The sequence below is a fragment of the Bombyx mandarina genome, chromosome 23 (genome assembly GCF_030267445.1).
Source record: "Bombyx mandarina strain Sakado chromosome 23, ASM3026744v2".
NCBI lineage: Eukaryota > Metazoa > Arthropoda > Insecta > Lepidoptera > Bombycidae > Bombyx > Bombyx mandarina.
In genome coordinates, this window is record NC_143229.1 from 593,943 (window position 1) to 621,194 (window position 27,252).

The 27,252-nt window shown below is 37.6% G+C and overlaps 2 protein-coding genes across 4 annotated transcripts; one reads left to right on the forward strand and one right to left on the reverse strand.

Moving 5' to 3' along the window:
• The first annotated feature begins 1,277 nt into the window (after nucleotides 1-1,277).
• Nucleotides 1,278-19,030, forward strand: LOC114250639 (ubiquitin domain-containing protein 2). 2 transcript variants are annotated; one of them, XM_089737392.1, is made up of 5 exons: nucleotides 1,278-1,713; nucleotides 3,505-3,785; nucleotides 5,765-5,962; nucleotides 10,590-10,750; nucleotides 16,288-19,030. In XM_089737392.1, the coding sequence occupies exons 1-4, from the start codon at nucleotides 1,632-1,634 to the stop codon at nucleotides 10,734-10,736; spliced, it is 708 nt and encodes a 235-aa protein (XP_089593518.1). In that variant the 5' UTR covers nucleotides 1,278-1,631; the 3' UTR covers nucleotides 10,737-10,750; nucleotides 16,288-19,030. The 2 variants fall into 2 exon arrangements, with proteins under 2 accessions (XP_089593518.1, XP_028040400.1); XM_028184599.2 differs by lacking the exon at nucleotides 16,288-19,030 and adding an exon at nucleotides 11,757-13,590.
• Nucleotides 16,969-27,083, reverse strand: LOC114250621 (heme A synthase COX15). 2 transcript variants are annotated; one of them, XM_028184573.2, is made up of 8 exons: nucleotides 26,821-27,083; nucleotides 25,766-25,961; nucleotides 25,223-25,355; nucleotides 20,794-20,926; nucleotides 19,867-20,053; nucleotides 19,075-19,336; nucleotides 18,257-18,525; nucleotides 16,969-17,254 (listed from the first exon to the last, which is right to left on the reverse strand). In XM_028184573.2, exons 2-8 carry the CDS (start codon nucleotides 25,925-25,927, stop codon nucleotides 17,114-17,116), a joined length of 1,287 nt encoding a protein of 428 aa, XP_028040374.2. In that variant the 5' UTR covers nucleotides 25,928-25,961; nucleotides 26,821-27,083; the 3' UTR covers nucleotides 16,969-17,113. The 2 variants fall into 2 exon arrangements, with proteins under 2 accessions (XP_028040374.2, XP_028040373.2); XM_028184572.2 differs by lacking the exon at nucleotides 26,821-27,083 and adding an exon at nucleotides 26,439-26,615.
• Nucleotides 27,084-27,252: the final 169 nt, after the last annotated feature.

A 27,252-nucleotide genomic window follows, 5' to 3' on the forward strand; every position in this document is an offset into this window, starting at 1 on the left:
TTGCACATAACAATATACCTACTTACTTCCCATTAAAGTATAAATTCTACAAATAAATAATACTCAACAATATTTAAAATAAAATGAGCCAAGAACGTTTATCGATAAAACCTGATAACATTGAAATCTTTTGTACAGCACTAAAGCCGCCATGTTTTGTGGCCAGATGACGTCACAGTGGCACGAAATTGTGGTTGACGTTTCATTTCCATAGGTTTCCTACTTCATTGAGGTAAAGGCTTGTATTTTTTTTTTGTCAGGAGCGACATCTTGAAATCCTTGAACTTATGAACTTAATTTTTAAATCATTTAAAGTCAAGCCATTTAAATGCAATAACTAAAAACAACCTGAAGTACCAAAGCCCAATGTGATAATGTCAAGGCTAAGTTTGTCATTCGGATTCTTCTATATATTTTTATTCTGTAGATTGTTAGATGGACTTAACAAGCTATGTGGCTATGAGTGATAAATACTACCACAAGTCACAACGTCAATATCGTGAATAATCGATAATCGAGTAACGTGAAGAATCCATTGCTGCCTGCATGAGTAGTTGTTTTACTATACGGATTTGAATCCTGACAAAAAGACGATATAAAGATAAAATTTAATAGAAAATTAGCAATTGAAAGATTACATTTAATTTGTTATGAGAAGTTATTGAACTAAAAAAGTATCTTGAACTAACGTCATATGGTTCACGCATCAGGCTAGCTTACTGGCTTTTATACTTCTGTAGACGCCTAATGCCTATATCGATACTTTTAGTTTGTTGATGCTACGATAGACAAACGAGCGCACGGCCTGTGCAATGGTTCTTTTCATATTAAATAAAATATTTGAACAAAACCTGTTGAACGGTAACGACATTATCAAAATAGATTTTAGTAAAATACATATTACAAAGAACTAATAGCATTTTAACTTTTTATCGAGTAACAACTTCGAACATCTTTCCGTTGTCATTCTCATCTGATGTTAGGCGGCTACTAGAGCCCGCACCAAGACTTATACCGTTATTAACATCAAGCAATGTAAATTAAGCAGGATAGTGATATCCACTTGTGTGCAACTTTCTTTTTCGTAGTTTTTGCGTTAGTTGCGATCTCCTTTATCGAATGACTTCCTAGATAACTATAACGTTATATTCCCAGACTATAATTAATTAGATCATTTTCGATTTTATAATACATACAATGTAATTTAAAATTTAATTCTAAGGATTAGTTACATATCGGTTGACAAAATGTGGCTGGTGAGCTTAAGCAGACTGACATCAGTTCTCGCTTTCTCAGCTCTCAGTGTTTTGCTGTTAAACTTGCAAGTAATCTAGTTTATAAGCAAAGCGCTTGAACATAACAATGCAAACGATTTTCAAATAAAATTCAATAAATATCGCTATTTGATTTCAAATAAAACACTACAATAACGATTACTAAATTACTTGAATTTTTTTTTTTCTATGAAACTTCAAAATGAAATGACACATAATCAATTTGTGTTTGTGGAATAATAAAACACAACTCTAAATTTTTTTGACACAAGCGTATGTACAGACAAAAAAATGTTATGTGGTTTAATTTTAGTTGTAAATATTTGTTGGTAGCGATTTATGTAGAATGTGATAGCGATGGGTGGCTGTATAGGTATTACTAGAAGTGGCAGCGGGCACATAGAGGAATCTTCTGGGACAGTTTCTCGGCCTAATTCGGGTTAGTATTTATCTGTTGCCTTGGGCCTTAAATGTCCACTGCTTATGCCTAAAACATCACAATATTTTGAGAAATATACCTAAGTTGTAAAACTTTTAATAGAGAGCATTAAAGGTCATGGGTAACCTTGTCTGCCAGTCTGAAAGTGTTTGTACTGGTCTATACTGGTCCATGCAAACTATCGTCCTTATATATGTCAATTCCTTAAACATGTATTAACTTTGGGAATATGAAAATTCACTTTGATTTTCGAAGATTTTGTTTGGGTAAAGAAAATAAGGTTTTGCAATAATATTGTAATTAATAGCTTGTTTGCGGCCTGAATTGAAATAAATAGCTAGTTTATGTAAACCATCAGATAGTTATAATGTAATAACAAGACTAACTAACGAATACCAAAAAATTGATACTGTTCACTGGGTGTATTGTAAGACCACAGGTTGAGGATGTAACTATGACTGTAAATAAGCAGTAATGTATTCTAGTTTTAAGGGTGGATAACTGTTTTACAAATAATAATTACAAATACAAAAAAATAAAAATAACCACTAAAATATAGTAAAATATAGTAGTGAACTAGAAGAAAATTATGCTTGATATTTGTTGCCAAATCAGTGATTTTTCTTTGTTTGAAAGTTGTTACATGCAGGAGGCAGTAGTTTTGCTGTAATCTGCATTGCCAATGTCTCATCAAATGTCCTCCTCCTAGCATCGTTTTTCTCATTACTTGTGGTGACCGGTAAAATAGAGGGAAAAAGGCCTAGGGGTAGAGGTCCCAAACGATGGTCGGACCAAATAGCGGAGGAACTGGGAATACCTATCAGCGACGCACTCCACAGGGCTGCAGGGCGGGATCGATGGAGACAGTTGGTTGACAAAATCGGACGGAGTCACGATCCTCAGCAGTGAGGAACCGATCGAAGAGAGAGAGAGAGGGTTGTGACTCACCCGCTGCATCAGTTTCACCCGTACAATTTCCCTCCATCTGCTGTAATCCTTAGCTTCATGAAGGGCATTGTGAAAATTGATGTTTAAAGAAGATCGTATTTGGTCTGACCATCTCGTGGGACTGCGTCCTCTGGGACGTTTGCCATCTACCTTTCCCTTTACTTTCATCAATTGTAACCATGCACTATTACGTTAGTCTCATGCTCATGTACGGCACACATATATGCACACAACTAGATTTTTGCAAACAATAGTAGCATTTCATTAAGTAGTTACCTCTGATGTTGAAATTTATGAAAAAAATAACATTTTTCCAACAATGATTATGTATGAGGTGGGCACTCATTTTCTACCTATATTATGTATTCCAAATTTGCAAGTGATTGAATCTTAGAATATATTTTTTTATTTATAATGTAGATACTACAGAATTTTTCCACTCACTCATGTTTTTTTTTTATTTAAGCAAGCTAGTACCTAAATCAAGTTTTCACTAGAACTGTCAGTTCTCATAAACCTGTTTCCAGTCAATGTCATAAGGAAATGATATAAAGATAACAATAAAAATTATATTAAACTTAGTTGGAAGAGACAGGATAGCCTGGCCTCCTCTGGTTTTGCTATGGTTCTGATATAACTAAGACTAACCTCGTGTCTTAAAATGAGGGACAGCTTTATTATTGTGGTTTCTGTGGGTTCTGGGAATAGCTGAGAGTTATGGTTTCTAGAAAAGTTTTGTAGAAACACCCAAATTAATAAATATCTTGGATTGATTTGATTCATTGGAATGATTATGCTTGTCCTTGACTATTTACAAGAGTAGAACCTACTTCATTGTTGCAGGAGGCCTAAGGAAAAACCAATCATTATGTCATGAAACAATCAGATGGAAGTCAGACGTACCTCTCACAGAGGGTCAGCTACGTAGCAAAAGAGATGAATTTTGGGACACCGCTCCAGCATTTGATGGCAGAAAAGAGATATGGGATGCTCTTAGAGCCGCCGCTGTAGCTGCTGAGGCTATGGACTTCCAGTTGGCCCAAGCTATTCTGGATGGAGCTAGTGTTTCAGTGCCTAATGGCTACCTCACAGAGTGCTATGACGAATGGGGCACAAGATATCAGGTATCTTTATTTAATTTCTATATAGTAGATAATTAGAAGTAATAAAATACCAAACAATAGTTTACTGTGATTACCAACATGAGAATGCAAAGTCAGTGTTGTTAACTTATTGTATTTCCTAGTGTATGTGAAATATTCGGTTTTTACCTACAAAATTGGTAGTAAGTTAGTAATTTTTTATAAATCTTTGTTATTTTAATTATTCAAAATCATGGGTGCATATCCAAGGTATTGATGCATCTCTGCTAGCACAGTGATAATTTCTCAATATTCTTCTTGAAGATACAAAAGGTGTATGGGAGCCAACAAACTCTTAAAGGCATTATACTGCCTCTCAGGTATTGAATTATTTTTCCTGCTAAAAAGTGGTCGAAGCTTTGTAAAGAGTAGAAGTCTGTTGGAGTAAGGTATGGTCAGTACACTGGGTGATGCAAAATTTCACTCCCACCTCTTTTAGTTTAGAAACGATTTGTTGTGGCACATGAGGTCACGCATTGTTGTGTTAGAGAAGGAGGTACCAGCGATTAACCAAAGTGGTCTGGACATGCACAAGTTTCTCCATCATTGTGTTCTTGCCATTTGATAAGAACCTGTGATTAATTATATTGGCATTAGAACACTAATCAGTGATAATAGCTTTTTAGGAATAAGTTGTCATTTGGTACATTACCTAGATTGTATTGTGATTATCAAAAATAGTCCATTTTTCATCGCAAGTGACAATCCAGTTCATAATCCCTTCGTTCCTGTGTCTGTTGAGTAACGTAAGGCACGCCTTAACGTGTTCGTCGCCCCGGCGATCATTCAGTTCGAGCCGCAAACACTCTTATTAAGTTTCTTACCTCACCAATTTGACGCAAATGGACCAATATTGTTCTGATGCTAACATTGAAAGAAAGTCCACTGAGTTTCTCGCTGAATCTTCTCAGTGGGTCGCATTTGCGATCCGGTGGTAGATTCTGCGAAGCACGGCTCTTGCTAGGACTAGTGTTAGCAACGTCGTCAGGTTTGAGCCCCGTGAGCTCACCTATTAGTTAAGATTACGCTGAAATAGCCTCTCAAGGCTATCAGTTTAGGTAGGAAATAAAAAAAATATTTGAAAGCTGTTGCTAACTCAGCGGTAGATTGTGTATTTTCAGCTTCCACTATTGCCTTTAATTCGTCGTTCTTGACTAGTTTTCGGGTGACTAGAGGGTTAATTTTTTAGATAAAAATTTCCGTCTCGAAATCGTTAAAACCAATAACGAGTCGTGCGCTCGTTTGTAGTGTTCACTTTCCACACGTCATTAATGTTGTGAGCCATTTGCGCGGCATTGCTACTGCGACGAAACTCAAATTTCGTAATTACTCCTATTTTTATCTTGTCCATATTGATGTAGTGAAAACAAAAAACTAACAGAAGAACTATGTAATAACTGAATTTTAAAATAGAATCCCATATTTATAAATTTGATTTGAACTTAGAATGTATTGGCAGCCATACATAAGTTACGTTTCTAATGGCCAGTATTTTAAGACGACAACTTCACAGGTAAAGAAACCTATTATTTCAGAATAATCAGATTTCTGGAAGTGGGTGGTGACGGAATAATAAGAGACGTTGCTAGATAATGTGGAGCGTAATAATAGTAATTGTCAGTAAATATAAATTTATTACCAGCATATTGAATTATTGTTTTTTTTTTTTTTTTTTATTGCTTAGATGGGTGGACGAGCTTACAGCCCACCTGGCGTTAGGTGGTTACTGAAGCCCATAGACATCTACAACGTAAATGCGCCACCCACCTTGAGATATAAGGTCTAAGGTCTCAGTATAGTTACAACGGCTGCCCTGCCTTCCAAACCGAAACGCATTACTGCTTAATGACAGAGATAGGCAGGGTGGTGGTACCTATCCGCGTGGACTCACAAGAGGTCCTACCACCAGTAAATATGAAAGATTAAAGTGTCTTAAAATTGAAGGTAAATTTTGTCCACAGGTACCGATATACTGTTTGTCTCCACCGATAAACATGGTGAAAGAGGCAAGCGGGCGCGACTCCCCGGCGGAGTGGTCGGAGCCGGCGGAAGGCGGCGCGGAGGTCACCCTGAGACTGCGCCTCTCCAGCTCCTGCAGGGACGTGGAGCTGGCGGTCTGCTCGCGGCACACGGTCGCGCACTGCAAGAATAAGCTACACGTGAGTAGCAGACGCTACACTCCGCCCAGCTTCCAGGTGTTTCAGGTGCACTCCTCAGTCCCCCGGTCTCGATCGCGATGAGCGCACGTAGAGTTCGCTCGGGTAGAGCTTACAGTGAGCAAGAGCTTCAAAACTGAACATGGCAGTGTACGGAACCTTAGTCCATAGAAGACCACTACACATAGTTTTGACCCTTAGATACAACGTCAATGTAGAACGATCGCGAATGTTTTAGGAGGGTCAAATGATTAATATTTTTTTAGAAATTAAAATTCACTTTTATTGATAGATATAATAGATAATAAATAAGCAAAATAAAACATGAATTCAAAGTAAACACTGGCTTGACTGATTCAGCGGTGCAGCAGTTAGCGGCACTGACTCTTAGCCGAGTCTGTGGGGTTGATTCCCGGATCGGGTAAAGGTCTTGTGATAAACAAGCTGGTTTGCTCTTTGCTTGGGTGTTGATTATCTATGTATGTATATATTTAAACGTTTTTAATATGTATGTCAGTCTCTGGTACCCATAGCATGGGGAATCCTAAATTGGGGCCGGATGACCGTGCGTGATTTGTTCCCAGTTGCTCCCAGTGTATGTTGCTTAGACTTCGTTGAGTTGGATGCTGTTTGCGGATACAGGGAGAAGGGTACCACATCTAGTCTAGGGTCCTAGTGACTATTTCTTCTACCACCATGTAGTACTACGATACTATCGTACCTTCCACGTCTCGATGCGTCCACAACTCCAACAGCCCGAATCCCATAATGATTCTAGCGGCTCATCTGTCCCATTGAAAATATAATATGTATCCATTTAATCTTTATACATATAATTCTACTGTAGGTACGTGTGTATGTCACTGAACTCCTCGTAAACTGAACCGATTTGAGAGATTTTTTTTGTATGCGTTTGGGTGGAGCCCTGGATGGTCTAGATTCACAAATCAGCCCGGCAGATGGCGCCGCAGTCGGTATCTAGGTTATTTATCTATACGGCAACTAAACGGCTGGATCGACTTGAATGATTTTTTGTGTATGCATTCATTCATTCATTTTGTGTATGCAGTATGGAGGGTAGAGGCAAGGAGAACCGTCTCATATGGGAGGAAGCTTGAAAAAGTGTCCCAATTTTAGCACTAAATAACAGTTCAAAAATACCCCAGAATGGTGCTAGCATAGGCACAGGGTATCATATGAATTAAGCAGTTGTTAACTGATTGAAGTATGCTGAGTTAGGAAATTGAATATATTTAATGACTAGAGTAGTTAGTGACAGTGTAATATACAAGACCTCATATGTTTACGTAGTCCAAACTAATTTCGTCGATATAACCTAAAATAATTGCTGTGGTAAAACGTGGAGACATCGTTTGCATTTTCTTATCAGCTTTAAATAACATAGTTTTTGTGATTTTGTAGTGCTTACAGTGCTTTCGTCTTTGTTTATTTCTCTATCTTATTCTAATAACTTTCAGCGCCTTTTTTTAGATTTACCCGGATGCTACTGTAGCGCCACCCTTATTTAGCAGATTTTAACGGACACTTTTCACACACAGAGACGGTTCTCCTTGCCTCCACCCTCCATAGTATGCAGGACAACGTCTGTCGGGTCCTCTAGTCTGTATAATCTGTGAACGCGCGCAGAGGCACGTTCTCAAATCGATGTAAGGTTCATTAAAGTAGCGTCACACGCAACGATACAACCTTAACGGCGTGACCTCGGTCGGCATGGTGTTGTGACGTCACTGTGCCCAAATATTCTCGTCGATAATAAATCAATCGATAATGATTCGGATCACGATTTAATCGCGGATTTGTGCGATTCGTTTTGTTATTACCGATATTATATCGAAAGGTGAAAGGCTATTTGGTTTAAGCGAAGTTTTTTTGCAATTTTATACGAGAGCCATTTAAACGTTTGGAAGAAAAAAAAGCATAACAAAAAAAAACTTCGTCAGTTATTTGGATGGGGTAAACTTGATTTGAAGTTCAATTATAAACATCAAATTGTTGATACTAATCTATACTTCTATACTAATATATAAATCTACAGTGGTTTTTACGGATGTTCCGTTATAACTACTGAACCATGCATCCGATTGACTTGAAACTTGGTATCCATGTAGAAAATATATGTACTTAATGGATAGGCTAATATTGATAGTGTTGGACTCCCTAATAATAAGGACAATAAATAATAATGTTAATTTTAAATGCCCAGCGAAGCGGGCGAGTACGGCTAGTACCAAATAAAACGGACCTTTAATTATAAATATAAATGTTGTGTATTAAGCAAAATATCGCTTAAACCAAATAACATTTCACTCTTTGATATTATGAATACTCGGTCAGTGTAGACGAACTGCAATGTGAATTTTTTTATTGGCATAGCTGGGTAGATGAGTAAGTTTCACAACAATTAATACTGCGTTGGTTATCTCGCAAATAAAATAACGAATTTAGGAGTGTAAGTATTATTACATATGCAGACTAGAAAATTATAAACAATTGTAGTAGAATCGGTCGCCTAGTAATCCTAGTTAATTATATTCCTGGTTAGAGAATGTATTATAATTATAGATATTTCTTATTTAGGCTTTGAATTTGTTGTGTTATTTCGTGTGTGCTTCTGATGCTCATGACGCAGGAGGAAATTTTAGTTTGAGACGGTTGAATCTGGAATGATTGTATATATTTTTTTTATATCATAACATTCTTATATAACATTGTTAGAGGAAGTCTGAAAGTGGCACCTGTGACAAAGAAGTTGAGAAGTGCGCGTTTGGGATGGTATGGACATGTGATGAGACGAAATGACAATGAGGCCGGTAAGACAATGTTAACTATGAATGTGGAAGGCTTTAGAGGAAGAGGTAAACCTAAGAAGAAATGGATGGATTGCGTGAAAGACGATATGTGTAAGAGGGGAGTGAGCGAAAAAACGGTATATGACAGAAGAGTATGGAAGGAGAAAATATGTCGCGCCGACCCCAGGTGACTGGGAGAAGAGCAGGACAATGATGATTGTATTAACATTAAAACGATTTAAACTTGTACAAATTAACGTACAATTTAGCGGTAGGCAGCGGCTTGGCTCTGCCCCTGGCATTGCTGAAGTCCATGGGCGACGGTAACCACCATCAGGTTGGCCGTATGCTCTTCTGCCTACAAGAGCAATAAAAAAAAATCTACGGTGCGGACATTAAGTTTGAGGAAGTACGCTTTAAGTTTGTGCGGAGTATTTCGATTTGTGTAATTGTATCTACTGAGCCCTAAAAAAGAACCAGCCGTAAATATACTCGACGCAACCTTCACAGCACATTGCACGGGACAGTTAAAATTATCTTAATTTAACTTCAAGGCACACGCGCGACCGGAACTTCAAAAATGGCTCGAACACCAAAAACCGATAAGGTTAAACAGACACGAAGTACATTTTATTAATATCTTTGTCTGCGCGTTGCATTACTTTTATGTTGAGATACAGCAGTTGAGTAAAGCAGTAATGCGTTTCGGTTTGAAGGGTAGGGCAGTCGTTATACTCAGACCTTAGAACTCATGTCTCAATGTGGTGGCATTTACGTTGTAGATGTCTATGGGCTCCGGTAACCATTGTAACACCAGGTGGACAGTGAGACCGCCCACCCATCTAAGCCATTAAAAAATATTGAAGTAACTTACCCATCCTATCCTTATTCGTTTTGTAACAGAAGTAGTTGGATAGTGCTGCCAACCCGGGCTCACAACGCCAACTACCACAAGTGCTCAAGATATGAATTATGAGAAATGTTTTGCAGGAAAATGTTATAGAAATAGTATCTACTGTTAGTATAACATAGGGAGACTGAAGTCGCGTGATATCTGGGACCAATTCCGAATAGAATGTTTCCCTGAAATGTTCGCTGGCCTAAATATATTTTCGCTGAAATTTTTACCTCAACGTGGCTTTACATCTATATCGAGGGGTGAAAAGGTATAAGCGACATTCATCTTTGCAATTAAAGCTGCGTTTTATTTAGTATCAGCATCAACAGTTCGATGTTTTTAATTGAATCTCAATTAAGTTTACTCTATTTAAATAGCTGAGGAAGTTTTTTGGTCATGATATTTTTTCCAAATTTTAAACTTTAAATGGCTCTCCTGTAAATTTGTAAAACTGTCGCATAAACCAAATAGCGATTATGAAATTATATCTAAATGTTATCACCAACGAAACATCATAAGATAGTTGTTGGTGATAAACTAAATTAACTGTACGCCCGCTTCCGAATAGAGCCACGTTTCCGAGAGCCAACGAAATCAATCCAGTCCAATCCAATTGCTTAGATGAGTAGACCTGGAGCCCATAGACATCTACAACGTAAATTCCGCCACTCACCTTGAGATATGAGTTCTAAGGTCTCAGTATAGTTACAACGGCTGCCCCACCCTTCAAACCGAAACGAATTACTGCTTCACGGCAGCGAAAAAATTGGTACCCGCCTGTGGGATTCGAACACCGTTGCATCGCTATATACGAATGCACCGGACGTCTTATCCATTAGACCACGACGACTTGCAAAACTTGGTATGACGTCATAACGTCAATATCGGATTTAAAGATAGACAAAATTTGTGTTTTCCACAGGCTCAAGAGAACATAGAACCGTGGAGACAACGGTGGTTCTACGGGGGCAAGCTGCTCGGCGACAGACTGCTGGTGGAGGAAGCGAAGATCACTCCGGGGTACGTGGTGCAGGTCATCGTCAGCACCGACCCTCAGCCTCCCAGCTAGTCGCCAGCCTCACGGTACGGAATGTAAAGCTAAACGTATTCGTAATTCCAGGATATAAATACAAAATGGATGTAGTCGACCACGAGAGAACTATTAATGTACACCAATAATGACATAAAGGAAAGACATGATTAAAATATACGGCCACAGACGACGGCGTCGGTCGGGCCTCGGTACCGGGGCAGATATCATTTTCTAATTAATCGCGTAATGATGTGTGATTAAAATAAGTCACGCAAAATGTACAAGTTTTGCGTGTCCAACGGTGGGCGAGCGAGTGCGGTGTCCTAGTCCCAGCAATTGAGCAGCCGCTCGCCGCCTGCCGCCCAGACAGTGACCGCGCGTCCAGACACCGCGCCGCTTCCCGCCGCCGTCTACCCGTTCGGTGCCTACTGGGCAGACGCACGCGCTGCGAGAAACAGCCGTCTGAATCTTGAGTTCACTAAAACCACAATTTTAATGATGTGTTTTGTTCTCGAACAATCATGCCCACTGAGTTTCTCGCCGGATCTTCTCAGCGCGTCGCATTTCCGATGCGGTGATAGATTCTGCGAAGTACTGCTCTTGCTAGGGCTAGTGTTAGCAAATTCTCTCAGGTTGAGCCCGTAAGCTCACCTTATTCGGCGAATCTAGTACAACCCCTTGAGGTCACTAGAATAGGTAGGAAAAAAGTACAATCACAATTGTGGCGAATCGAACGAGTCGGTTATTTCTTCCGCCTGGAACATTCGGTCTACTGCATTGAGAATGGAACTTTAACATTGAGCCAATAAGTCGATATTGTATCGCTACACCTGAAGTAATGTGCGGTCCGCGGTGGATGCTTTGAGAAATGGGAATAATTAAATTAAACAACATGAGCAGCATACAAACACCATTGCTCTTTTTAAATTTATAATATGTTTTTTCCATATGTTTTACGGCTTTCGTAAAAGGAATAAAAGAGAAATTAAATTAGGTATAAAAAATCGTTTTAACAATGACATATTTGTAATTTAATCGACGTCATCTTGTTCGTAGCGACATCTGCACGCAACCGGAAGAAATCATTTCCTGAATCGCGCTAACAACATTTACTACTACAATCAAGTTTGCATTTATTTAAACAAGTTCTCAAGAACTGAAAAGCTGGTAAATACAGAAGAACTGCGTTTAAAAAGACGTACAATATTCCTAAATTGACTTTTAAATTTGGGTATTTTAAGTATACATATTTTAAGCGTGATGCAAATTATTGTTCACCTTCAGGATTGTGTTCTGCGCACAATGTTACCAGTGACCTTTACGTGACGTCATAGTTCATATCTCGCGCAAAAAAAAAGTGAAATTACTGATTCATTGAGATTCGTTTTTGAAAATTCTACGCGTTTGGGTGGATATAGTTTGATCGTGTAGCCCTCACCTGAATAACTTGTTGGAAGCGTTCCTTCCAACACGTCGCTAATTTATAATTTGATGCAAATCAGGCAGACATTTTTCACGAATGTGAATGTGATTTTATGTTTTTGATCCATCCGAAGTGCCCCGGTGTAAATGTTACGATATATTATTTAAATCATAAAAATGGCACCTTAGTTTTGTTCCGCGGTTTTATCTGCGTTAAAAATAATTTAAGCGGAGATAGAGAGATAATTTGAAACTTTAGGGACTTTAGAAACACATAACTTAAGGTGGGTGGCGGCATTTACGTTGTAGATGTCTATGGGCCCCGGTAACCACTTAACACCATGTGGGCCGTGAGCTCGTCCACCAATCCAAGCAATAAAAAAAAGAAAAATTGTAACATTTTGATTTTAAATAGTATAAAAATAAAATGAAACGCCCCAAAATTTTATTGTTATATTAAAATATATCATCGAGAAACGCACAATTTTCATTTAATAAAATAAAAATTGAAAATGACAATGTCCTGGGTCGACCACCATCGAAAACAATTTATAAAATCGGACATGTGAATGCTATAGACGTGAAAGTTTAAAACAGTTCCTAATAAATGCGCTGGGACCAACTGTGCCGACGCGCCACCAAATTGCACTACCAAAAACAACCTTAACTGTAACTATATCATGCTTAAAAAAATAATTAAAGCCATTATCAGATTTATAAACAAAAAACGGTACAATAACGTTCAATAACAAATTTTGCTTTGAAAATGTCTCCATCCCGACCGCTAGCCCCCAGCGCCCCCAGCGCCCCGTATGTAAGCCAAACGTTACACGTGGTTCGATTTAAAGTGACACCGTCGTCCCGGCCGGTCCCCGGTGACACCGGTCAATATGTTGTACAAGATCTCTTCAATATTTTTCATAAAATGGACAGTGCAATTCATGATTTTGTATCGAACAGAAATTGTATAGTCCATGAATAAAAAAGAGGGTTTTTAAAAACGTGCGTAAAATAGGAACTAACACCTCGCTTTTGGAATCACTTAGAGTCAATGTCATCCGTGACAATCCGTGTCGCACTGTAGTCTGACTGACAAAATGACATTTGACAGAAATGACAGATAAGTACTCTGTGTTTTGTATAGACTAAAAAAAAGGACGATGTTTTAAATTTTGTTGATGTAAGAAATAATTAGTAATTAAAATTCAATGCTTTTAAATTCTTAATAGTTTCTTATATTTATCACAGACTAAAAAAATGACAATTAATAAAATTATAAATTGTGTACGAAAACACTAGTAATGGTTTAAAATAAATAGTGATGGGTTGTCATTTTTTCAGTCGTTCAAAATTTGATTGTAACTTTGTAGAGAAATTAGCGAACACTCAATGCGAAGTGCGTTCAGTACTTCTTTTTTTTTATTTTTGTAAATAATTTTTAGTTGTGTAATTAAATGTATTTATCGTTTGTAGTTTTTTTTATTTATTCTATCTCACGTAATTAGAAATATATATAAAAAAAATACTCTCATAATAATAATGACTGATTTCAATGTAAATTTAAGGAAGATCTAAAATTGTTGATATATTAAACATATTTTTATTCTAGTTTAATTTAAAAAAATTTGGGCGGTGGCTATTATCATTGAGAGATGTATACAACCGTTCTTAGTTGAAGGTGACATTAAAGTACCACGAAGCAAATACTTCTAATCCAATTTGTTTAGTGTGGCCTAAAACGGATAAGTTTATTTTTGAGCGCTAATCGTCGCTATGATTTGTCTCGAGTGGATGTGAACAGCTGCCACTACGATGCAGCGGTTCAATGTGCTTAGTGCGAGTTTTTTAACGTTCTCGGTAGCGTATAAGTTAACTCATATTTGTATGGAGTTAGAACAGCGCCTCTAGTGGCAAACGTAGGCAAACGTGAAGTTAAGAGTGCGTTAAGAAACGTGAGTTAACTTTTACGTTACCGAGAACGTTAAAAAATTCGCACTAAGCACACTGAACTAAGAATATTTTCGAAATCTTTAATTATACAAGTCGTCTACTTGTTGTGTCCGATGCGCAGTCGAACTACACCCCTCGAGTTATACATGTAATCAATATCGCTGTTTCATTATGCCTCGAGATATACCTAGTGTTAGAGAATCCGCGAACCGACCGCACTAGAGCGACGTCAGAAAACACTGAAGAATGTTATTTCAGTATAATGTAATTACGTCAAACTGTAGGCAACAGCTCGCGAGTTTAATGCACACAACTTTTTCTTTTTAATTTTCTGACACGCTATTGTTGGCCTATTCATGATTGGTGTTTTTAGTTGAATATTAATACGATTACTTCAATGGTTAGATCGCCGAACCGGCTGCTGCAGAACCCTCCATATATCAAACGCAACTGTGTCGTATTGACCGTTTCCGTTTGCAACACTCGCGAGTGTATAGTCGCTATTTATTTGACTGGTTATTTATACATTTCGTATTACGTTACTGATTTCATCTCCTTCCACCCGCTTCCTTAGTTTATTGGTAGATGCATCCCGACAATTTACTTCACAAAACAGTTTTTAGTTTTGGAATAGTTTGCGGAGCGTCCTCTGGATCTGCTGAAGATGAGTTCCCGCTCGGTCGCTAACCGTAATCCTTCGTTGCGATTAATACTTTGGATATCGTTGATATTTCCGAAAGAAATTAAACTGTATTTTTTCTGGACATTTGTTTAGCTATTAAACAATATCTCTGGATCACGCCTGTTATGTTACTGTACTACTTAGATATATAAAAAACTAAAATATTTTTAGACTTATTGGTTTGTATATTTTGATTGATTCTATAAAAAATATATAAGTATAACGATGTTTCTAAATTCGATTAATCGACTAATGATGTTGTGGAGACGAACAATGTTAATGTTTATTTATAATTCGGTTTCATGTGTTTATTTGCAAAAGGATCTAATCGTATGCGACCCCATTCTTCTAGACCTACTACCAGATTTACTTCCCCTACATAATCTATTCACAGTCCTTTTGTCACTTTATTTTCTAGACATAATTATCAAATCGCAATTACTTTTGAGAGGATTTATAAGAGTAGTAGTCACCTTACCTACGCACTAATCCTATCATTTTTTATACTGCTCATTGTGTATAAGATCTCTGTTAATTTTGATTTTATACATTGCCTCTTAATATTTTTTATATATTAAACGCTAAATAGCAATTCAGAATTAAGAAGGGATACTTTTAGTTATTTTAACATTGTCATTTTATACTCTTGCAATGTGGTTGTCTGTGGGTTGCATACTTTTTGCCAACGTCATTCAGTATGCGAGTTCAATAAACTACATATTTATAATTTCATAGAAACCGGCCAATTTATTTTCAGCTACCTACTTAATACATCGTTGTTTATTTTAATTCAACACCAGTACAAGAAAGATCACACCTTAAATGTGTTTGTGTACTAGTAAACACATTATATTGGCTACTTACTGATCGCTCGCTGAGGTCTACCGCGTTGATGCACAGGGCACAGAGTTCCCTTGTCGAAGTATGCGATGAGCATTCGCTAAGCCAGGTACTAGCTATGATAGCTATATATTATATAAATATATAATTAGATATGACCATTTAATAATTAAGGCAATAAATTTGTACAAACAGTATACATACCTACGTAAATGCCACTGAAGAAAATAAGAATTGCAAAATTAAATATCATAAATCCATTTCTTCTTCATCTCTATTACTATTTATGTAATTAAAAGCTGTTTTACTCACAAATTAGAAACGTTTGACATAAGTAAAATTTTAAATTGTTTCGAGTCTGCTGGTAATGTATATTCATTACTAATGAAATTGGGGCAATGAAAACAAAATTGAAACTTTTATCAGTGTTACATTCAGTGATAACATACCTACCTACAACAGTGTTTATTGTTGAAAGCGATTCGATAAGATTTAATATCGATAATGTTGTAGTTTAGCTTTTGCATCGATTATGTAATAAAAATCGATTAAATCGTATCGATTCGTCTGATGTTACAAGTTTTGTACATACGTTTTTATTATGTTCGGTGTGTAAGCAATAATGTGAAAAAATTCTAATAAAAAATCACTCGGAACTGTAGTTTTGAATTCCCTACTAATTTTTAATTTCAGATGAAGTTTTCCTGATGTGCCACAGGGAACAAGATTAAATTGAATTACGACCCTCGCTGCAACCGATATTCAAGAATAAGAATTTTGTATTCGTTAATTTTAATATGAACGATTTCAATGGAAAAATGCACGCCTGCTGTTTGTTTCGCCGGTTGTTGTCAAGACGGGGGTATTTTTGGAGCCGGTCGTTGCTCGCAGAGGTTTACCTTTTTTTTTCTATTGCTTAGATGGGTGGACGATCTCACAGTCCACCTGGTGTTAAGTGGTTAATGGAGCCCATAGACATCTACAACGTAAATGCGCCACTCACGATCTACAACCTACCCTTCAAACCGAAATGCATTACTGCTTCATCGCAGAAATGGGCAGGGCGGTGGTACCTACCCGTGCGGACACACGAGGTTCTACCACCGGTAAAAAATTTATCTCAGAAGGCTCAGTATCCTAAGGAGCAGTGGAGAAAGGAGAGGGGAGGGGGCTCGCAGGACCCCCGTGGGAGGCCGCAACCGGGCGCCGGACGTCTGCACACAACCAGCCGCAATTCGGAGCGGCTGGTCGTTAGGTTTATCATTGTGTTAAAAACAAATTAAAACGATATCAGCAGTTGTAAGTTTATATTAAGTCTTCGCCTTAATATTAAAAAGAGGGGGGGGGGGCTTGGCGAAATAAAAGTTGACAACATTTTGCTAATTTATATAATTATAAATTCTATCTATGCTTACAATAATAATAAAATAATAATAATCTTTGCTGGTAATCTTTCACTGACTGATGATACTGACTCGATTAAGAAAAGTATTGATTTGTTTAGTGCAAGTCCTCCCTACTACTTGGGTATGTACTTGAGCAGCTTGACCTCGTGCGTGAGCCACACGGCCAGCGACAGCAGCACCAGCGAGCCCGCCTGGTGGCCCGCAGCCAGCGCAGTGGGCACGTAGCACAGCAGCGTGGCCACGCCCAGCCCCGCCTGCCGCGACACACATAGTTATTACTGAAATTACCGGTCATCGTCCTCGTCGAACCCGTCACTTGCAACGAAGGGCTCGACGAGTAAATTAACCCTTAGACACAGCCCACTGAGTTTCTCGCCGGATCTTCTCAGTGGGTCGCGTTTCCGATCCGGTGGTAGATTCTGCGAAGCACTGCTCTTGCTAGCAACGTCGTCAGGTTTGAGCCCTGTGCGCTCACCTACTAGTTAAGGTTACGCTGAAATAGCTTCTCAAGGCTCTCCTCAGCTTAGGTAGGAAAAAAAAAAAGAAATTATAATTTTGGCGGGTTTGGATTTTGATTACACGATGTGGATCCTCCACTGTGGAATTCAATCATGAACATTTGTTAAATACCTATTATACCACAGAAATCGGTACCCGCTTGCGGTATTCGAAGAGTCGGACACTACACGAGAGTCGGACCGGGCGTCTAGTCCGGTCGCGACTTCACAACTGAAGGATATTTACATATATATAAATGTACAGTGGTTTTCACGGATGTGCCGTTATAACTACTGAACCATGCGTCCGATTGACTTGAAACTTGGTATCCATGTAGAAATTACATGTATTTAATGGATAGACTAATATTTATATAAGTGTTGGACTCCCTACACCAGTTGCGGGGGCGTTGATGATGAGAATCCTTGTGGGGGTGGGAAATAATAATGTTAATTTTAAATGCCCAACGAAGTGGACGGGTACAGCTAGTCTACATATCGACGCTTGAAAGACAAACGTGACTAAGCGACAATGCGTGAACTTTACAGTAGACTAATTTAAAGTTGAAATACCTGAAAAAAAATCCGTTTTAACGAATCTAGCGGTAGGATTGAAATTATTTTAAAAGACCTAGAAATATATATTTTTTGCGCATCGAATATGTTTATTGCCTATCATTTATGTACAAAGCAGTTATTGTCGTTTAGTCACGTTTATTTTTCAAGCATCGATATATTATTATAAAGTAAGCAGCCCACCTGCATCCAGGCCATGGCGGCGAGGGCGCGCGCGGCGGTCCGGGCGCCCGGGGACAGCGCCCTCCCGCGGGACAGCAGCCACAGCGTGCTGGCCGCCGCCAGGGTGCTGGCGCCCAGCACGCGGTGGTCGAACTGCACGGTACTCGGGTTCTCGGTAAAGTTCTTGATTGTGGGCGAGAATGCCAAGATGTCATCGGGAAGCCAATTGTCTCCCATTTTGGGGAAGGAATTGTAGACCAGGCCTGCGTCCAGACCCGCCACGAAGGCTCCTGTGACGTCATTCATTATTACTTACAGATACCGTCTTCTGCACACTTCAGTCAATCGAGTTCGAGTTCGCCCAACTGTGGAAGTCTGGCTACGGTCACTGGCACCACAACTATTATATTTATTAATACATAATACATATATTCTCTTTTGTTTAATATTGACAAAAATAAAGTCCCCCAAAGTCCTCCAAGTAATTATTTTTGTAAACACTAAGGCTCATCAACCAAAAGCGAATAATCAAAAACGAAAAAAGCAAATCTTTTTAACAAGCAGGGGAATAACAGCTAATCGTTTTGTTTTTGCTCGTTCGTGTACCGACTTGTGGGGGGGGGGGAATCTTCAAAGGGCAACCCCTTCCTTCCTTCTAATTGCTGCCGCGTAGCGTGCGCAGTTCTGTAGTGGACAACTGCAATACTGAGGAGACTTCTACCTGATGTCAGATCGATCTCTAGCCACGTTCTATGACCCCTGTTAACTTGGCAACCGCTTCACACCGAGAGACCCATGGGTCGTGGCGGCCGACACAAGCGAGTACAGGCGGGACTGACCGGACACGGCCGTGATGAATGTCATCGCCTTGACGGCGTGCGCGAGGCCGGTGATGCTCTTCAACTCCTTGATTTTCTGCAAAGTAGCCGCCGCCGGGAAGGGGCGGAGCACCCTCAGGGCTCCGCCTAGTAATCCCGCGTACAATATGAACGCCAGACTTAAGTGCGCGGCGAGCCTGTACTGCGAGACCCTCGGGACATCTGAAGGTCCATGAAACCTGTCTTCCAATCCTGATTTCACCATGTACCAGCCCATCAGCCCCTAAAAAGTTGTTTTATTTTCATTACTATTGGTGAGTAGATGAGCTCATAGTTCACCTATTGTTGAGTGGTTGCAGAAGCCTACAGACGAGGCCACGACTGCTCTCCACCTCGACACATGAGGCTGACGTCTCACTTGTGCGGTACAACGCTTGCCTTCAGGACAGTAGAACCCGCGCACTAGGGGACGCAGCGAGCACGCCGAGAGGCGCGGGTGCATGGTCATTACTCGATATTATTCCTTCATCATGGAAATCATTCGTGTAAAGATAAGTACATACTTTAGTAGAATTTTGGAACCTATCTGCGGTGTTCGGACACCGGCGCAGTCGCATCGCTCCATACAAATGCACCGGGCGCATTACACATTAAGCTAAGAGGATACTTCCTTCCTCCCTTCGTCCTTTAGGTCACTTCATGCGCGTGAACTACTCTGAGCAACCACCAGCACTAGGGGTCGGCCGTCCCCTTCTAACAACCGCGATAGAGAGCGACAGTGAGATTTTCCAGAATGCTTCCTTGATTGCTGACCTGAGCAGCCACTAAGCCGCAGTATACGGCGACCCTGATCTTCATGTCCGGGAGGAGCATTCCCCGGTACCAGAAGTAGGCGGCGGGAAGGAACATGGCGGCTCCGATGGCTCGGCCCCAGGTTCGGTGAGCGAACTCCATGTACCATATCCATTTGAAGTCTGAGAATGTTATGTTCTGATTTTTGCTGAAAGGCAATCCGATTAGTGTAGATAGGTAAACGAGTTCACGTCCCGCCTGGGGAGGTGGTCACTATAGATTAAAGACTTTACGACTTCAATGGCACCTGGAAACATGCGGTCGAAATCAATAACGTAACAGCCACCCCGCCCTAGAAGCCGGAGCGCAGACCGCGCCCGCTGGCTGGACGGTTAGGACGCTACGGAGCGCGCGCGAGGTGAACACATACTGCACACAAGACAGTTTGATTTATACTACACAAATGTTAATCCTTCATCGTATAAATCAGAAACATTCACGTGTAGGGCATGTATTGACTTAAAGACAAACAGGTCTCTCGGTGCCCGGGGTCTTATCCACGCGCGACGTATGCACAGGGGTCCTGCGATGTCCCATTGCGAGGCATTACGTCGCTGAAATGTCAGTGAGAAATTATGTTCTTGTATAAATAAAATATGAAGTCTTCCTACCATATTGGTGGCAGACCCTCTTGTGAGCCCGCACGGATGGGTACCACCGCCCCGCCTATTTCTGCCGTGAAGCAGTAATGCGTTTCGGTTTGAAGGGCATGGCAGCCGTTGTAACTATACTGAGACCTTAGAACGTATATCTAAAGGTGTGTGGCGCATTTACGTTGTAGATGTCTATGGGCTCCAGTAACCACTTAACACCAGGTGGGCTGTGAGTTCGTCCGCACATCTAAGCAATAAAGAAATAAAGTCATTTCGTCTGCCGGACGGAACTTACTATTTAAACTCTGGATACTGCTGATACTTCTCGAACTCTTTTTGCCACTCCTCTTCATTCGTGGGCATCTTCTCTCCGAGGAGTCTCCACGTGACCATAGACAAACCGGATTCTGTCAGTCGGGTGACGCCACCTACAGGACAATCCGGGTAATTACATTTCGTTCTGTCAAGATTGGTAGCCATTAAAACATTGTATGCATGGATGCCGTCCAAGCCCTGACTCATCCATTGATCTATAATCTAATTGTAGACGTATGCGTCTTTACTCAGCGACAGACGGTCTAATGTTGTTCAGAATTTGTATAGAGAAACTTATGTTGAAATTATCGTTAGCGCGACCAAGAATCAACCAGCTATCCCGGGTTACAACTTACATTCTAAGACCTACACATATCGTTCAACGTTAAAAGAGCTGCAGTTAAAAACGTACTTTACGCAACGATAACCATTTTTCACTGCAATTTGGGTAAATGATTGAATACAAAGAAAATGTCTTTTTAAAGTTTACACGGTCTCCATATTTTCAGTTCTCTCGTATATGTAAAAATAATTCTAGGGTCAGCAGACTAAAGCACATAAATCAAAAAACTCTACTTTACAGGAATTAAAAAAACTATTTAGAATCTTATACATTAACAAACTTAATAATGTTTATTTGAATTATATAAGTCAATAACACTAACTTATTATTAAAATTAAACATTTTAAAGTAAGTGTGATTATTTAATAATTAGATGACTTAAGTTAAGTTAAGACTTAAGTTAAGGAACACAATAATAGTATCAGTTAAGTGAAAAAGATCAACAATTAAGATATATATTATAATAATATAAGTCATAAATATAAATAACAACTCAATGTTTAATTAAAATCCTTCTTCTTCATCGAGTTCTAAAATATCTGGATCAGTATTTCGTAAAGTTTCCAACGTGGGAAGACTTTTGTAAAATTCATGGAAAATATCTAGTATTAAAGGGAGCAGCGAAATTAAATCATTTTTTTTCTCGATGGATATGGGTAATGGCTGTATAAATATTATATCATCAGTTCGAGAACCCCCTATGGATGATCTCCTTTTCATAGCAACTGTCTTTATAAAATTGTCACTTTCATTAAACATCCTCGGCAGACAGGTTCACGTTTACCATGCACAGTAAAAAAGTATTTTTATGTCTTCATTCTAAGCTTTTGCTTTTCAGGTTCAATAGCTCGTATTCTTTGCTTAGATTTATCTTGAATTTCCATTAAAGATGCCAAGTATGCAGATATTTTTTGCCAATATTCTGTGAATATGGCATGCCTATCAGTTAATGGTATACGTTCTTTACATTTCATTCTGCAAACAGGTAACTCTTTCAAATTCAAAATCATTTATTTCAACTTAGATGTCAGTATAACAAACTTGTTGAATGTCAAAATATAAATAACAATGTTATCTCTACCACCGGTTCCAAAAAAAGCCACAGTCCTGAGAAGAACCGGCGAAACAAACTCAGCGGGCTTTTTTTTTTGTTTTTTCTCAAATATTTTTTTTTCATAGTGCGATCTGATATACATTTTCCTTTTAAAGTTTTGTATGCCTGTCCTAAGTTACGTTTTATTTATTTTTCTCTTTTTATAGTACGTATACTCTTTTTTGGAGACACATTAGGATTCATTGAAATTTCATCACAAGTACTTGAACTTGATGTGATTGGAAGTCTCGGTAATTCATAACATGGATCTCGTACAGAATCATCACTAGAGAAGTCAAGTACAGAATAGTATGTTAAACTACTGACTTGACCTGATGATGTTGTCGGTATAGGATCGTCTACTACTAGGTTCTCTGTGTTCAAAATCGACTGTTGATTTACATTTTCTAAAAAAAGACAAGACAATTATCTATTTACAATGATATAATATTGATATCATTACGTAATTTGCAAATCATAATTTTGAAGATATGTGAAAATATACCTTCATTGCTTTCCAGATGAGTGGATAACGCCATTTCAACTAATTTCTTGCCTCTTTGAATATTCATCTTAAATAATTAAAATACTTAAGCACTCACACACAACTAACCACAAACTGTGCCCAATCGACAACATTAGTAAATTAAAACCACTTACCGAAGTATTGTTTACGTTATAAATATTTTTAAGTAACCACTTTCTCTAAAGAAATGTTACATTTTGATGTTCTTTATAACATAAGTCAGACTTCTTACGTTAATAACTTTGTACTTATGGTATTCCTTAGAACATAAGTCCAGTTATGTTTTTTAGTTCGTTTGATTATATTAGGATTTGATAAGGTTGATACAGAACGCCGCTTGAATACGCCATGAAATACTTGAGTTTGATTTATGTGCTTTAGTCAGATTGGGTGTTGAGCAAAATGTACACCGATGATGTAATAAAAAATTAATTGAAAATTTTGACTTATGTGCTTTAGTCTGCCGACCCTAGAATTTCTCCTTGTGATAAATCTGTGGAAGGTCATGAAGTTATTACTTGACTATATAAGTATATAATTCATAAAAACTTAATTTCTTCAGCAATGCGAATTTTTTTAAAGTACTTACTTATCACGCCCGTAAACACAATTAAATTATCGGAGCCCATAAAAACAATTTGAGCACCACCGTCCACCAGGAGATGCTTGATAAGGTATGAGATGGAAGTCTCAACAGTACTGCAATATCAGAATGCATGACTGCTTCACGACAAAAATATGATGGTGATATCAACACCTACGCGCTTGCGACCCCAAAACATTAGTAAAGCTGGGGACTAGGGGCATGAAGAGTACGGGAGACTAAAGATAATTGAACACAGAATACTTTCACTACGAACGAGTTCAGGGCGTAACAACAGAGTGTTGGTTTTCGAGAATCATTCCCATACAACTTATATACACATAGATAACTTGTTATACTGCAAGCAGTATAGTACTTTATACTGCCAACTAATTGACATGTTAGCTTTACTACTACTTTATTCATCAAAATATGTAGTTTGATGTATTGCAATTACATAACTTAAAAACAGCTTACTGTACTTAACGGCCGTCTGGTGTAGTGGTAAGTGACATGGTCACTACACACGGGGGTCGCGGGTTCGAATCCCGCCAAGGAAAGATATTTGTATGATAAATATAAAATGTCTTATCCAGTGTTATGGATGTACATTAAACATATGTATGTGTGTATAATAAAAATCTTACATTTATTTCTGTTAGAAGAAAGAAGAAGAGAAATATATTATGTCCTTTATAGAAATGACCTTTAGAAAACATTAAGAGGTAAACAATCTCTAGCTTGCGATGTGTTATATAGACCCAATTAGTTTGATGCAGTACTAACAAAATTATCCAGCATTTAAAATTTCAACTAGTACATTAAAACATCCCAGTAATGCCCATAAGCTGTCAACTTACATACGTAAATAAAAATGCATTAGATTTTAACACTTTTATTACAATTCATATTTATTATTACCCTTACTTATTTATTTAATAGATTGATAGTTTAAATAACTTTTAATATCTAAGGGAGAGAATACAACTCAAAAATAAATTGCAATTTATTGTATTATTTGTTTATGTTTTTTCTATTACGGAAATATAGTTCATCTTATTGTACAATGTTAGCTATGATGTATACAGACTTCAGTAATCACTTAAGACCAGGTAGGGATTAAGCTCATTCACTTATATATAAACAAATTAATTAGAAGTAAAATTTTGCAATATTTATACAATATAAATATTCCAACAAAATGTATTATAGATTTTTTTTTAGTTTCATTATATTATGGTATTGTTTTTCTTATTTACATAAATTACCTACCTACATTGAAGTCTTGTTTTGTTAATATGAATTTCCTACATTTCAAAGGAAACCATGGCATGAAGCAATCATGGCATGAATTGGCAAGATGTGTGCACTCTAATATTATGGATGATGGTTTTTTTAATATAGGAATTACATAGGAAATCAGAGTATGATATAGAAGAATCATTAGGAATTTCTCAGAGTCTATTTCATATAGATTCATAGTTGAATAGATTTAAAAATCAAAAGGCTTTTCAAGCTTTTGTGAATCATATAATTTTTCTCACTTCATAGCTACAATTAGTTCTATAACTATAAGTAGATGGGTTCTAATTGAATCTTAGTGTGAGTGTACCCTAACACTGCTCATAGTACGTAGGTAGACATAAATAACAAACATTTATATCATTTTAAAACTTTTGAGATTTCAAATAATTTAAGCTCGTCATGCCACATACCAGACACTTCCATAACAGTAGATATTTTACTAATGCTCATCAAGATGGAACCAAACAACTATATTACTTGTTACCCTGGCTAGTATTAAGTATTAGATTAACAATATAATAAATACTGTAAAGCATTATAATATATCCAGATACCATACCTAGTACTACAGCAGTGAAGACCATACCACTGCATCCTAGTAGCCAGTATCCAACTGCTTTAGACGTCTTCGGTTTAGGAGTTGAAGAGCAAAATCGCATTATAATACTGTTTGATTTTATTGTGCTGCTTAGCTGGAATTAGAATCATAATCTTAAAATAAAAATCAAATTATTTGTAAAAAAAACATTGTGCAATTGATATGCATATCGGTGTTTGAAAGGCAAACGTGACTAAGCGACAAGGCGTGAACTTTACAGTAAACTAATCTAAAGTCGAAATACCTGAAAAAAAATCTATTTTAACGAATCTAGCTGTAGGATAGAAAGGATTTTAAGAGACCTAGAAATATATATTTTTTGCACATTGATTATGTTATTGCCTATCATTTATCTACAAAGCAGTTATTGTCGCTTAGTCACGTTTGCCTTTCAAGCATTTATTGTAAATATCATGACAACTATAAATTGCAAATCCTGGTTTTAACCTCTTAACTTGAACTGTATGTATGTGTGCACTGTACTCAATCAGATATTATACTTACACTTAACCTTCCTAGGATGTTATATCTGTGGGTTTTTGTAGTTGTGATAATTTGCCTTGAAATAATACTGTTACTGAAGCCATTTCGAGATGACACCAGGAGTTTACTTTGCACTGCACTTAGAGACTGCTTACATTGACAAAGTCGTGAGAGGTTCAGCATAGCTGTACAACTGTTAGGTATACTGATGAATAGACTGAAATTTGAAATTATTATTTGAAGGCTTTATGTTGAGCGAATGCTTGAATTTTTTTTTTTTAAAGCAAATAAATCTTAACATTATATGGAAATTGTTGTTTCTTAATGGTAATTTAAGTATTTTAGTAAAACAAATTTGTTATCAAAATTGAAATACCCTAGTATTAATTTAAATCATATTTACTTTGCCTACTACATACTACTATAAAGTTTACCTTGGAAGCAACTTATTAACATAGTGTTTATTCACTTTTTGTTTGAAATACTCCTGTATTAGAAATTCCATTATAAATATATATATTTTATTTATTTATGTGATTGATCAACATTGCTACATGGTGATAGTATTTTATGTGATACTTATTCAAATTAGCATTGTTCACCCATAACCTTAGTTCATAAATTATTTGTAGTGTTTAAACACAATTTTATACGATTGATTTCTTTCATGATGAAAAATTAGTATTTGGCTTACATCTTAGGCATGCTGGTATATTTTAGCAGCTCTTAGTGAATATTTTTTTAATGGATTAATTGTCACATATTACTTCTTATTAAAATGGGGCCAAAGAACAAATAGGCTCCTATTTAAAGTATTATGTGAATAGTGGTGTGATATGTGTGTGTGTTGCTATGATATTTTTTAACAAGTGGGTAGGATTCTCTTCGTATTTTTCGCAGGTCAAAACTTTAGTAGTGTAGTTTTGTAGTTTCTTTTAATAACAAGATATTACAAAATTAAGTATTTTCGATACATTCTGGTATCGATGTCAAGAACAGACTTAACTTCAATTGAACCGTTGGCACGTAATATTTAGTGGTAAATGTTAATAAATACATGATGAAACAACCCTTACCAGAATCTTAAAAGAAATTTCAAGTTTTATTAACTCCTTATTTTATCTTATCTAGTTTAACGTGGTTGACTTTCATTTAAAATTTTATTAGATTACAGATACTTATTATATAGTTAACTATGCGCGTTACTCTTTGAATCTTTTTGTAAATTTATTTGAAGTTAAAAATTAGAGTTAAAATGGTAGCATAGGTGTACAGATAAATAGTAAATACGGTAGGTGTACTAAATTCGATTGTCCATAAAATAAATGTTAAGGCATGTGACAGATGTCAAAATGTTAATTATTGAATAATTGAACGGCCGTCTGGTGTAGTGGTAAGTGACATGGTCACTACACAAGGGGGTCGCGGGTTCGAATCCCGCCAAGGGAAGATATTTGTATGATAAATATAAATGTCTTTTCCAGGGTTATGGATGTATATTAAATATA

What these genes read in the sequence shown, in the direction of transcription:
- LOC114250639 (XM_089737392.1), top strand. Translation starts at nt 1,632, where the DNA reads ATGGGTGGCTGTATAGGTATTACTAGAAGTGGCAGCGGGCACATAGAG. An exon ending in AATGGGGCACAAGATATCAG is followed by an intron (nt 3,786 to 5,764) that starts GTATCTTTATTT and finishes TTTTGTCCACAG; the next exon opens with GTACCGATATACTGTTTGTC. An exon ending in ACTGCAAGAATAAGCTACAC is followed by an intron (nt 5,963 to 10,589) that starts GTGAGTAGCAGA and finishes TGTTTTCCACAG; the next exon opens with GCTCAAGAGAACATAGAACC.
- LOC114250621 (XM_028184572.2), bottom strand. An exon ending in ACATCCTAGGAAGGTTAAGT is followed by an intron (nt 25,356 to 25,765) that starts GTAAGTATAATA and finishes TTCTAATTCCAG; the next exon opens with CTAAGCAGCACAATAAAATC. An exon ending in CAGTATCCAGAGTTTAAATA is followed by an intron (nt 20,054 to 20,793) that starts GTAAGTTCCGTC and finishes ATTGCCTTTCAG; the next exon opens with CAAAAATCAGAACATAACAT.